The sequence below is a fragment of the Garra rufa genome, chromosome 14, assembly GCF_049309525.1.
Source record: "Garra rufa chromosome 14, GarRuf1.0, whole genome shotgun sequence".
Lineage (NCBI taxonomy): Eukaryota > Metazoa > Chordata > Actinopteri > Cypriniformes > Cyprinidae > Garra > Garra rufa.
This window is the reverse complement of record NC_133374.1, coordinates 3,169,108-3,181,607: the sequence shown is the minus strand read 5'-3', so window position 1 is coordinate 3,181,607 and position 12,500 is coordinate 3,169,108. Positions and strand designations below refer to the sequence as shown.

The window sequence follows — 12,500 nt, the reverse complement described above, 5'->3', positions numbered from 1 at the left end:
TGAGAGAGTGTGCATGTTTGAGTGTGTATGTCTGGGTGAGAGTGTAAGCATGTGAGAGTGTAAGTGTGTGAGAGAGTGTGCATGTTTGAGTGTGTATGTCTGGGTGAGAGTGTAAGCATGTGAGAGTGTGTGCATGTGCGAGTGTGTATATCTGGGTGAGAGTGTAAGTGTGTGAGAGAGTGTGCATGTTTGAGTGTGTATGTCTGGGTGAGAGTGTAAGTGTGTGAGAGAGTGTGCATGTTTGAGTGTGTATGTCTGGGTGAGAGTGTAAGTGTGTGAGAGAGTGTGCATGTTTGAGTGTGTATGTCTGGGTGAGAGTGTAAGTGTGTAAGTGTGTGAGAGAGTGTGCATGTTTGAGTGTGTATGTCTGGGTGAGAGTTTAAGTGTGTGAGAGAGTGTGCATGTTTGAGTGTATGTCTGGGTGAGAGTGTAAGCATGTGAAAGTGTAAGTGTGTGAGAGAGTGTGCATGTTTGAGTGTGTATGTCTGGGTGAGAGTGTAAGCATGTGAGAGTGTGTGCATGTGCGAGTGTGTATATCTGGGTGAGAGTGTAAGTGTGTGAGAGAGTGTGCATGTTTGAGTGTGTATGTCTGGGTGAGAGTGTAAGCATGTGAGAGTGTGTGCATGTGCGAGTGTGTATATCTGGGTGAGAGTGTTCATGTGTGACAGAGTGTGCATGTTTGAGTGTGTATATCTGGGTGAGAGTGTAAGCGTGTGAGAGTGTGTGCATGTTTGAGTGTGTATGTCTGGGTGAAAGTGTAAGTGTGTGATAGAGTGTGCATGTTTGAGTGTGTATGTCTGGGTGAGAGTGTAAGTGTGTGAGAGAGTGTGCATGTTTGAGTGTGTATGTCTGGGTGAGAGTGTAAGTGTGTGAGAGAGTGTGCATGTTTGAGTGTGTATGTCTGGGTGAGAGTGTAAGTGTGTGAGAGAGTGTGCATGTTTGAGTGTGTATGTCTGGGTGAGAGTGTAAGTGTGTGAGAGAGTATGCATGTTTGAGTGAGAGTGTGCATGTGTGAGAGAGTGTGCATGTTTGAGTGTGTATGTCTGGGTGAGAGTGTAAGCATATGAGAGTGTAAGTGTGTGAGAGAGTGTGCATGTTTGAGTGTGTATGTCTGGGTGAGAGTGTAAGCATGTGAGAGTGTGTGCATGTGCGAGTGTGTATATCTGGGTGAGAGTGTAAGTGTGTGAGAGAGTGTGCATGTTTGAGTGTGTATGTCTGGGTGAGAGTGTAAGCGTGTGAGAGTGTGTGCATGTGCGAGTGTGTATATCTGGGTGAGAGTGTGCATGTGTGAGAGAGTGTGCATGTTTGAGTGTGTATGTCTGGGTGAGAGTGTGCATGTGTGAGAGAGTATGCATGTTTGAGTGTGTATGTCTGGGTGAGAGTGTGCATGTGTGAGAGAGTGTGCATGTTTGAGTGTGTATGTCTGGGTGAGAGTGTGCATGTGTGAGAGAGTGTGCATGTTTGAGTGTGTATGTCTGGGTGAGAGTGTAAGCGTGTGAGAGTGTGCATGTGCGAGTGTGTATGTCTGGGTGAGAGTGTAAGCATGTGAGAGTGTGTGCATGTGCGAGTGTGTATGTCTGGGTGAGAGTGTAAGCATGTGAGAGTGTGTGCATGTTTGAGTGTGTATGTCTGGGTGAGAGTGTAAGTGTGTGAGAGAGTGTATGTCTGGGTGAGAGTTTAAGTGTGTGAGAGAGTGTGCATGTTTGAGTGTGTATGTCTGGGTGAGAGTTTAAGTGTGTGAGAGAGTGTGCATGTTTGAGTGTGTATGTCTGGGTGAGAGTGTAAGCATGTGAGAGTGTAAGTGTGTGAGAGAGTGTGCATGTTTGAGTGTGTATGTCTGGGTGAGAGTGTAAGCATGTGAGAGTGTGTGCATGTGCGAGTGTGTATATCTGGGTGAGAGTGTAAGTGTGTGAGAGAGTGTGCATGTTTGAGTGTGTATGTCTGGGTGAGAGTGTAAGCGTGTGAGAGTGTGTGCATGTGCGAGTGTGTATATCTGGGTGAGAGTGTGCATGTGTGAGAGAGTGTGCATGTTTGAGTGTGTATGTCTGGGTGAGAGTGTAAGCGTGTGAGAGTGTGTGCATGTGCGAGTGTGTATGTCTGGGTGACAGTGTAAGCATGTGAGAGTGTGCATGTTTGAGTGTGTATGTCTGGGTGAGAGTGTAAGCGTGTGAGAGTGTGTGCATGTGTGAGTGTGTATGTCTGGGTGAGAGTGTAAGCATGTGAGAGTGTGTGCATGTGCGAGTGTGTATGTCTGGGTGAGAGTGTGCATGTGTGAGAGAGTGTGCATGTTTGAGTGTGTATGTCTGGGTGAGAGTGTAAGCGTGTGAGAGTGTGTGCATGTGCGAGTGTGTATGTCTGGGTGACAGTGTAAGCATGTGAGAGTGTGCATGTTTGAGTGTGTATGTCTGGGTGAGAGCGTAAGCGTGTGAGAGTGTGTGCATGTGCGAGTGTGTATGTCTGGGTGAGAGTGTAAGCATGTGAGAGTGTGTGCATGTGCGAGTGTGTATGTCTGGGTGAGAGTGTAAGCATGTGAGAGTGTGTGCATGTGCGAGTGTGTATGTCTGGGTGAGAGTGTAAGCATGTGAGAGTGTGTGCATGTGCGAGTGTGTATGTCTGGGTGAGAGTGTAAGCATGTGAGAGTGTGTGCATGTGCGAGTGTGTATGTCTGGGTGAGAGTGTAAGCATGTGAGAGTGTGTGCATGTGCGAGTGTGTATGTCTGGGTGAGAGTGTAAGCATGTGAGAGTGTGTGCATGTGCGAGTGTGTATGTCTGGGTGACAGTGTAAGCATGTGAGAGTGTGCATGTTTGAGTGTGTATGTCTGGGTGAGAGTGTGCATGTTTGAGTGTGTGTATCTGGGTGAGAGTGTAAGCATGTGAGAGTGTGTGCATGTGCGAGTGTGTATGTCTGGGTGAGAGTGTAAGCGTGTGAGAGTGTGCATGTTTGAGTGTGTATGTCTGGGTGAGAGTGTAAGCGTGTGAGAGTGTGTGCATGTGCGAGTGTGTATGTCTGGGTGACAGTGTAAGCATGTGAGAGTGTGCATGTTTGAGTGTGTATGTCTGGGTGAGAGTGTGCATGTTTGAGTGTGTGTATCTGGGTGAGAGTGTAAGCGTGTGAGAGTGTGTGCATGTGCGAGTGTGTATGTCTGGGTGACAGTGTAAGCATGTGAGAGTGTGCATGTTTGAGTGTGTGTATCTAGGTGAGAGAGTGTTTGTGGAGTGTGCAAGTGTATGAGAGAGAGTGTGTGTATCAGTGAGTTAGTGTGTGTATCTGGGTGACAGTGTAAGTGTGTGAGAGAGAGTGTGTATCTGGGTGAGAGTGTGCATGTGTGAGAGTGTGTATCTAGGTGAGAGAGTGTTTGTGGAGTGTGCAAGTGTATGAGAGAGTGTGTGTGTGTGTGTGTGTGTGTGTGTGTGTGTGTGTGTCTGTGTGTGTATCAGTGAGTTAGTGTGTATCTGGGTGACAGTGTAAGAGTGTGAGAGAGAGTGTGTATCTGGGTGAGAGTGTGCATGTGTGAGAGTGTGTATCTCTGTGTGTGTGTGTGTGTGTGTGTGTGTGTGTGTGTGTGTGTGTGTGTGTGTGTGTGTGTGTGTGTGTGTACCTCTGTAGCTGGTATGTAAGGTGACTGCTGGGCTGGTTTTCTCCATGTCCCAAAGACAGGGCCTGCAACAGGAAGTCAACATGGTCACATCCCTTTACAGTTACAGTCAGGAGTGTGTGTTTGTGTGTGTATTTATTTAACTGCACTTAAATTAGCAGTTCTCAATCTTTTTCACTCCATCATCCACAAAAATATTCCTAGGCTAATTATAATTGACACTAAATTTCAGGATTCCAGCAGATCTGAATGTTCTTTCTGCTCTGTACAGCCAAAACTGGCAAATATGAGCGTGATCATGAGTCTGACCTGTATTTGCTGGTGTAGGATCTGCTGTTCTTGCTGGTAGAGGACGTGCTGTTGTTGCGTGTGCTCCATCAGCCGCTCGTCCTGCGAAGCTGCGTACATCTTCTGAAGCTGCTCACACTCCTGCAAACACACACACGTCACCGACCGGCCGCACACGTCACATGACGAGCGTCACGCGTGTGTTTGTGCATCGGTACCTGTTTGAGCTGTCGGATCAGGCTGTTGTTCTCCAGCTGGGTCTTGAACGCTTGGATGGTGGCGGCTCCATCAGAGAAGCGTCTGACGGGAGAGAAGCGCTCCATCGGCAGGTGAAGAGTGTTACAGTCCTTATACGACGACCTGAGACACACAAACACGCTCCGTTAACCAGACGCCTGAGCCGATGCGGTGCTAACGTCATGCTGGAATAACCACACACAGAATCTCCCAAACCACTCGATAAGATCACACTTAAAAACACATCAAATCATCATCATCATCATCATCATCATCAGTGTGCTGCTTTAGCTCCATGTGCAAACAGACACATTTATTCTGTTTAATTTAATTTGTTCAGCATCTAAACGCTTCTGAAATCATGCAGTGAAACAGAAGATCAGTTGAGAAGATGAACATCAGCACAACATTTAAAAATGGAAACCTCTCAGATTTGACCAATTCTCTGTTGAGCTTCGTAACGACCTTAAGGAGTGAAAACGGTTTTAAGTTCACATTTTGTTCACGTAAGCTGAACGAAGCAGAAGTGACATCAACATCTACATCTGACCAGATGCGAACGGCCGCATTCAGAGACATTTCAGAGGTCAGAGGTCAACCCTAACATCATGAGGTCAGAGGTCACAGTGAGTCTCTGTCCATCAGGTGTTTATTTGCTGCAGTGCAGTGGCGCTCTGATCGTCTCGTGTGTGTCCAGCAGGGGGCGCAGTGACCTCACACTGCACTTCCTCAGCAGACAGGAAGAGACCCTCTTCATGATGTCATTCCTCTCAGTGTTTCTCGCTCAGAGACTTTCACAAATACATGTATATTTTTACATTGAGCTTCAAATATAGTCATTTAATGGAAAAAAAGAACCAAAGAGAATCAAACACTAAGCATTATGTTCCAGGTCTGTGTGTGCTGGATACAAAACTGTCAAGATCCAAAGATTAAATAAATTAGAGAAAAAAATAAAATAAAAATAATAAAGTGTCAAATCTGATCAAGATTTTTTTGTGATTTACTTTCACTGTTCCTCAGAGGAGGAATGATCTTCCCAAGCCTCCAAAACATCTCGCATCTTTTGAGGAACATTTATTTGATCATCTCTCCATCATCACTGGATTGCATTGCATTATGTTTGGATCATTTCAATCTCATCTTAAACATATTATTGGAGATAAAGGGTGTGTTCACACTTGTCATCTTTGGTTCTATTAAAACAAACTCTGGTGCAATTTTAGCAGACAGAGAAAAAAATGGATCTTGGTTCGCTTCCAAACAAACTCTGGTGCAACACGAACCAAATACTTCTAACAAACATGGAGCAACAAGGAGGCAAAGTGCCTTTTTATGAGCTGTTTATGAGTTCACAGCTGGTGAAAATAAAATCATGTACATGCAACAATGAGCACACTTAGTCCAGCAGACGGCATTAGGTGTATTTGACTTAAAGCGCTTCAAGTCGAATGCACTTTTTCCTTTTGTATGAAGTGTTTGTTGAATTCCGTCACGAAATATGTGTCACTCAACCCGACCATTTAGGTTGTGAACGTATAACTTTGTCTTTAGGTTCGTTGTCCAAAATGCCAGTGTGAACGCTAAGCGGACCAGGACCAAATGAACTGAACAAACTGAACTACAAGTGTGAACACACCCTTAGAGTAACCACTGATGTCTACATCATTTATGTCAGTATCTGCTGTACTGATCTCTCTGAATTTCATCTCATAAACATCAGCATCCACAGCAAATTCTTCAATAAAACTGAGCCTCTCACTATATCAGACTATATGAGCCATAAAAGCATGATGGATCAGACATAATACAGAACATGAAACATATTCTTCAGAATATTTTGTCTGAAGGTTTAATCAACTTTTTTTCTGATACAGATTTTTCTGACTATTATTTTATATATCAGGCTTTACAAGGTAAAAGAGAAAAAGAACCAAAAGCTGCTCACTTCCAGATAATGTATGAAAATAAATGAATAAAAGAAAGAAATGAAAGAAACAAATAATCAAAAAGTAATATAATATGATAAAAATTAGGGATGCACCGAATGTTGGCAACTGAAATTATTCAGCCGAAAATAGCTATTATTTTAAGCAAATAAGCGAAAAGACTGACTAAATGATAGCGAACAATGCTGTGACGTGATCAAATAGAAGTGTGCACTAATGATCAAACATGTGGTCAGTGTGGAAGCATTTAAAACTGTCCGAGAAAGAGGTAAAAATCATTCCGAGCAGCGACAGCGAGAGACTGTTTAGAAGCGCATCGCATGTCTTCATGAGGAGAGAAAGGTTACTGTATGATGACTGAAATCATCCATTAGTCAATCAACTCCAGAACGTTCTGTTGTCTAATACACCAGACACCAATTGTGTTTATTCTGACAGCAGCTCCTTAGCCAGGGTTCAAAGACCAAAGATGACAATCATTCACAAATCTGCTGCTGCCAGCAAAAACTAGGACTGAGCTCTTCTTGCGGGTTTACCACTAAATAAAAGACTACATTCAGAAATGTTAGTATTGGCATTTTACTCTTAAAAATTAAAATTAAGACAAAAATATTCCAACAGCTCTATTAATACATTATTCTAACATTCTCCTTTGCTCAGCAAGGCTGCATTTATTTGTGCATTACAAACACATGCCTGATTCAAGAAGGGGCTCTTAAAAATGGCCAAAGAACATTTAACTTTTTACTAAGTTGTTAATTTAAGGTTAAGTTGTGGTTTGTTGGTAGACTATAATGTCTACTAGAATGTTAAAAATGTTCAGTGTTAAATAAATATTTTTAAATTGTTGTTTTGTAACTGATTTTTTTTCTTTGAAAAGCAAGACAAAACTGTAAAAAGCTCATTTTGGTTATTTAATTATGCAATGGTGAAAAAAATTGGCAAAATACACGGGGAAAAACACGAAAAACCGCATTCGGTAATCGGCCTTTGGCCCAGTGTTTACTTTTGTTCGGCTTTGGCTACAGCCAAGAATTTTCATTTCGGTGCATCCCTAATTAAAAACAGTAGTAAAACAATAGTAATTAATAAAAATGAGGCTATTTGAGACTAATATCTTATTCGTCCAGTGTGACTGTCATCTCAAACACAGAGCAGCTCCAGTGCGCTCATACTCTGCTGTGTGTGTCTGATGTATATATGTGTGTGTGTGTGTGTGTGTGTGTGTGTGTGTGTGTGTGTGTGTGTGTGTGTGTGTGTGTGTGTGTGTTTCAGCCCTCACCGGCAGTGTTGTTCGGGGCTCCAGCCCCTCTGCCGGGCTCTCTGCGTGTCTGCCGAGAGCTCGCTGACCGCGTGACCGGGACCCGTGCCGTGTGTCGTGTGCCGCTTGGAACTGTTCGCCAAATACCTGGACCACAGGAAGCAGCACGGATCAGCGCTCTGATTGGCCGCCTCCGGTCTCCGGAGGGCCACACAACCAATCGGCACACAGAATCGGAGCGGCTCCGCTCGCCGCTCGATTTAGCAAAGCGATTAGACAAAAGCAAAGCCACAGAAGGGAAGTCTGCCGTCGTTCGGCACGAGAGAGAGAGGTCAGAGGTCACTTTAGTTGCACTTTAGAGAGGAATTCTGGAGGATTTAGAGTCGTTTTAGAAAGTGATGCTGATGGACAGACAGACAGAGAGAGACGCCCAGAGCTCAAAGCAGCGCTGCAGGGTTTAGTGTGTCACCGACAGAGACCCGCGGCTCCCAGCGCAGCACAGAAACTCACACACACACACACACACACACACACACACACACACTACAACACACTCCTCAAACGGCCTGCATGGGAGTCTGTGTTGGAGTGGATCAGGAAACACCAGCGTCTGCATGCAAACACACCGCCGTACCTCTGAACCGCCTCCGGATCCGGTTCTGCGTCCGATCCCTCCTCGTCCACCGGAGCCACGTCCAGGATCGGATGCTGACAAACACACAGAGAAACACACCAAGGCTGTCAGACCTCACCATGACTTGAGATTTTGTAGTTGGAGAAGAAAACGAGATGAGAGTTTTTCCACATACCCTAACTGTCTTGAACTGGAATACACAGAGTACACATGTGCATCACAGAGCTAGACAAGACCAGCATTTGAGGTTAAAACGTATATAAAGTGTCAATTTTTTAAAGAAAATGACCAATCGTTTCACTAGATAGGACCCTTATTCCTCGGCTGGGATCGTTTAGAGCCCTTTGAAGCTGCATTTTTAACCTTCAATCCGTTGAGCACCACTAAAGTCCACTACATGAAGAAAATCCTGGAAAAAAAAAACTTTCAGGACTTTCAAATTTCTTTGTGACCGAAGACAGATAAATAATTTGGATGACATGGGGGCGAGTAAATTATTAGGACATTTTTGTTCTGAAAGTGAATTTATTCTTTAAAAATTGTTGCTCTCATGTACTCTGTAGCATGCAAAATACATATTTAGTTGTGTGTGTTGTGTTCGCTCCACGCAGCTTGTAGGTCTCTGGCTAACCGGCTAACGGCAATATCTGTTCGCTCGCAATTGTCTAGAAATGTGTGGATGAATAGTGGATGCATAAACCACAGCTGTTTGGGTGTTTAATGTAATGGTGGGTGCTCTGTTTCCAACAGTAGACCAATCACAAAAGACTGGTGTTTGGACCAATTACCACAGATTAGAATCAAAAATCAATCATTGAGCGAACCATTTGGGAGTCATTAAGAAAATAAGGTAAAAATACACGCATATTATAAGACAATCATTTTTTTTTCTTCCATGCATGTCAACCTGTTGTTGAGGACTCCCAAAATCAAAATAAGAACCTTTCATAATCCGTAATACAAGCACTTTAACCTGCTCATTATTTAATCAATGTCTGAATAAAGTAAAAAGCTGAGTAAAAACAATTTGGCCTAATGTGCAATTCAAATGTACGTTTACTACTCTCTAAACAAATAGCAATTAAAATTAGTAGTTTGGACTATTACATTATTCATTTCAACCTTTGATATTACAGTAATGCATTAACTGACAAGATTCCATGTGTAATTTACAGTATGAGTTGACAGAGTGTCTGCCATCAATATTTAATCAAATGAGCTTGTGAATCAGAATCGAATGTTCTACTCTAGATCCTGACAAATCTGCAGTAACGTCACTGATGAATGTCATTTATGAACATCAAAGCAGTAAATCATGATCATTGAATGTTTGTGGGATTGTCTCACCGGGCTGGTGACCAGCGGCGACTGACCGCGCGGCCTCTTCAACAGCTGCTGCGCGTGAAGCTGAATGTTGGCTCCGCCGTCAGACGCCCGGCGCCCCAGAGGACCCATGCCGTTCAGCAGCTGCAGCGTTGGAGGCTGCAGGAGAGACTGTTCCTGCACACACACCAATGGGACGTCAGGTAATCTCATCATCAGGAGAGTGTGCGTGTGTGTGTGTGTGTGTGTGCGCGTGTGCGTGTTTTACCTTATACTCCAGCTGCTGCGTGGGCTGCAGGTTCGGGGTGGGCATCAGATGCATCTGCGCCATGGTGGGAACCAGCGGAGGGAAGGGCGGCTGTGGGGCCACACGCGGAAACCCAGGGGCCAGTTTCTGAAGATCCTCCTGAATCTCAGCCCTGACAAACACACACAACATCAGCACTGGAGGAAGGAGGTTAGAGTGAATGTGAGGGGCTTAATTGAGGTAGGAGGGGTTTAGAATGGACTAACAGTTTAGTGTGAACTGGGAGGAGCTTGAGTAGATGGGAGGAGTGTAAAGTTAATTGGGAGGGGCTTTAGCTAGGTGGCAGAGTTTTCAAGTGAACTGGGAGAGACTTAAGTTACGGGAGGAGTTTAGTGTGAACTGGCAGGGGCCTAGGTGGGAGAGGCTTGAGTTAGACAAGAGGAGTTTGGGTTAGGTGGGAGGGGTTTAGAGTGATTTAGATTAGAAGGGTCTTACATTAGACAGAGTGGTTTAGTGTGAACTGGGATGGACTTCAGTTAGGTCAGAGGGCTTATAGTGAATTGGGAGGGGCTAAAGTTAGGTGGGAGGGGTTTAGAAGGTCCATACATTAGCAGAAAGAAGTGAACTGGGAGGGACTTGAGTAGATGGGAGGAGTTTAACGTTAAACGGGAGGGGCTTTAGCTAGGTGGGAGGGGTTTATAGTGTATTGGGAGGGGCTACAGTTAGGTGGGAGGGGTTTAGAGTGAGTCATCTTTGGTTCAATTAAAACAAACTTCAGTGTGATTGCACTGTTAGTGCAGTTAATTTGAGTAAGTGTGAAAACTGCCATCTGAACTGAGTCCCATCTTTTTAGCGGTTTCGGTCCAAACTCTGGTGTGGTTTAAATTAAATATGAACACAACATAGACCAAATATTTCTAAACAAACCAAAAACAGGAAGTAATGACAAGGTGCGGTGCTATGCAACATGAAGGGAACAAGCAGTGTATGCCAAACAAAATAAGCAGAGGGCAAATGGGAAGCAAAGATGAGGTAAAGTCCCTTTTATGAGCTGTTTATGATTTCGCAGCTGGTGAAAATAAAAACATGTACATGCAACAATGAGCACGCTTAGTCCAGCAGACAACATTGCGTGCATTTGACTGAAAATTAACGCACCTTTTCCTTTAGTTTGAAGTGTTCTGTGAGTTCCGTCACAAAATATACGTCATTCAACCCAACCATTTATGTATATTTAGGTTTGCTGTCAAAAATGCCAGTGTGAACGCTAAGTGGACCAGGACCAAATCGTTATCGTTTTTCTTTTTGGTCCGGACCTAATGAACCAAATAACCCAGACTACAAGTGTGAACACACCCTTAGAAGAGACTTACATTAAGAAGAGGGGTTTAGAGTGAATTGGGAGGGACTTCTGTTAGATGGTAAGTTTCAGGTAGGTGGGAAAGATTTGAAGGGAACTGGGAGGGGCTTGTTAGGCCATAACTCTGGCTAGTGGCAAAGAGCAAACAAAAGAGAGGAGAAAGAGAAGCACTGGCTGGGATGTGTGGTACCTGGGGTCAGGTACACCGACAGTGTGGCGTCTCATAGACAGGTATCTGGCCATCGCCTCTGGACTGGGCTCTTCTCCCTCATCGCTGTCCAGAGCCATCGTCCCGTCCGTCTGAAACACACACACGGTCAAAACCAATCCATCCTGTATCCTCAGACTCATCCACTGTAAATCAGTCCAGAATGATTTATTCTCACTAATCGTGAGAGCAGAAAGCAGCGTCACGCTCACCTCAACGATCTGATTCTCTGGGTTTATGAGCTGAACCTGCGGTACCGTCATATTGACGGCGGCGTTACTCTGATCCTGCAGGACACACACAAACATACGTGATGAAGCAGATCAAGCAGTTGGATTTTCATCATTCAATCTGATGCAAATTCTGGCTGCTCTGACTGAAAAATACTGCATCACATAACCAGACTCCTCTTACAACCCCACAGTCCCCTTCCTCTAATATCATCATTAGTTCTGCAGAAGCCCACGGCTCTGCTTTCATGCAGTGTGTAAATGAGGCACTCTGGCGCTCATGCATATTCCCCTCATTAGGAATCAAAGGTTGTTAACGGTAACGGCACACACCTGCAAGGCGTTAAGTGGGTAGAGGGGGCGGGGCGTGGGCGGAGCCACACACAGGTTCTTGTGCCGCTTGAGTTTGTCAGTCAGCAGACTGTAGGTGGCGCTGTAGTGATCGTACGAGTCCGCGTGCAAGGACTGAGAGGAGAAACACAAACACATGAATGTTTCAGAGGAGCTCACCTGAATGAAGGAGACGTGTGTGTGTGTGTGTGTGTGTGTGTGTGTGTGTGTGTGTGTGTGTGAGATATGTATTAGTGAGTGTGTGAGTCTCACCTGTAAGGTCCGCTCGCGGTCGAAGCCCATCTCTGACATGGCCATCAGCACCTGCTCATTAATTAACTCTGTTTCTCTCTCCACCTTCACCTGCTCACATTCTGCTATCAGCTAATAAAGACAGAGACAAATCAGCAACATTTCTACACATTGTAAGGCGTAATACTGTTAGGCCTAAGAACTGCACATATCACGTGTGTATTGTGTGTTTTTGTGCTTGTGTGTGTGACTGACTCTGTCAAACTCAGGGTCGGGGTCTCCTTGTCTCATCCACTTGTTCTTGCAGATCTGCTCCATTGAAAGCCGTCGACTGGGTTCCAGAACCAACATGTGTCTGATCAGATACTCACAGTCTGAAACACACGCGCAAACACACGTCAGTCATGTTGTGGCTCAGAGAGTATGTTTGTGAGAGAGCATGTGAGTGTGCAAGAGTAAGTGTGTGTGTGTGTGTGTGTGTGTGTGTGTGTGTGTGTGTGTGTGTGTGTGTGTGTGTGTGTGTGTGTGTGTGTGTGTGTGTGTGTGTGAGAGTGAGTGAGCATGTGAGTGTGTGAGAGTGAGTGT

General features: G+C 44.8%; 1 protein-coding gene across 3 annotated transcripts in view; it reads right to left on the bottom strand.

Moving 5' to 3' along the window:
* sik3 (SIK family kinase 3) overlaps positions 1–12,500 on the bottom strand; it is a 50,043-nt gene that overhangs the window by 19,365 nt on the left and 18,178 nt on the right. For 2 of the 3 annotated variants that reach the window (XM_073817277.1, XM_073817278.1), the window contains exons 7-18: positions 12,171–12,289; positions 11,937–12,047; positions 11,667–11,798; positions 11,316–11,390; positions 11,086–11,195; positions 9,557–9,707; positions 9,313–9,465; positions 7,966–8,039; positions 7,353–7,478; positions 4,103–4,244; positions 3,906–4,025; positions 3,600–3,661 (exon numbers count right to left, since the gene is read on the bottom strand). In XM_073817277.1, coding sequence (XP_073673378.1) covers positions 3,600–3,661; positions 3,906–4,025; positions 4,103–4,244; positions 7,353–7,478; positions 7,966–8,039; positions 9,313–9,465; positions 9,557–9,707; positions 11,086–11,195; positions 11,316–11,390; positions 11,667–11,798; positions 11,937–12,047; positions 12,171–12,289 — 1,375 coding nt within the window. The remainder of the gene's footprint in view (positions 1–3,599; positions 3,662–3,905; positions 4,026–4,102; positions 4,245–7,352; positions 7,479–7,965; positions 8,040–9,312; positions 9,466–9,556; positions 9,708–11,085; positions 11,196–11,315; positions 11,391–11,666; positions 11,799–11,936; positions 12,048–12,170; positions 12,290–12,500) is intronic. The other variant, XM_073817276.1, reaches the window with a different exon arrangement.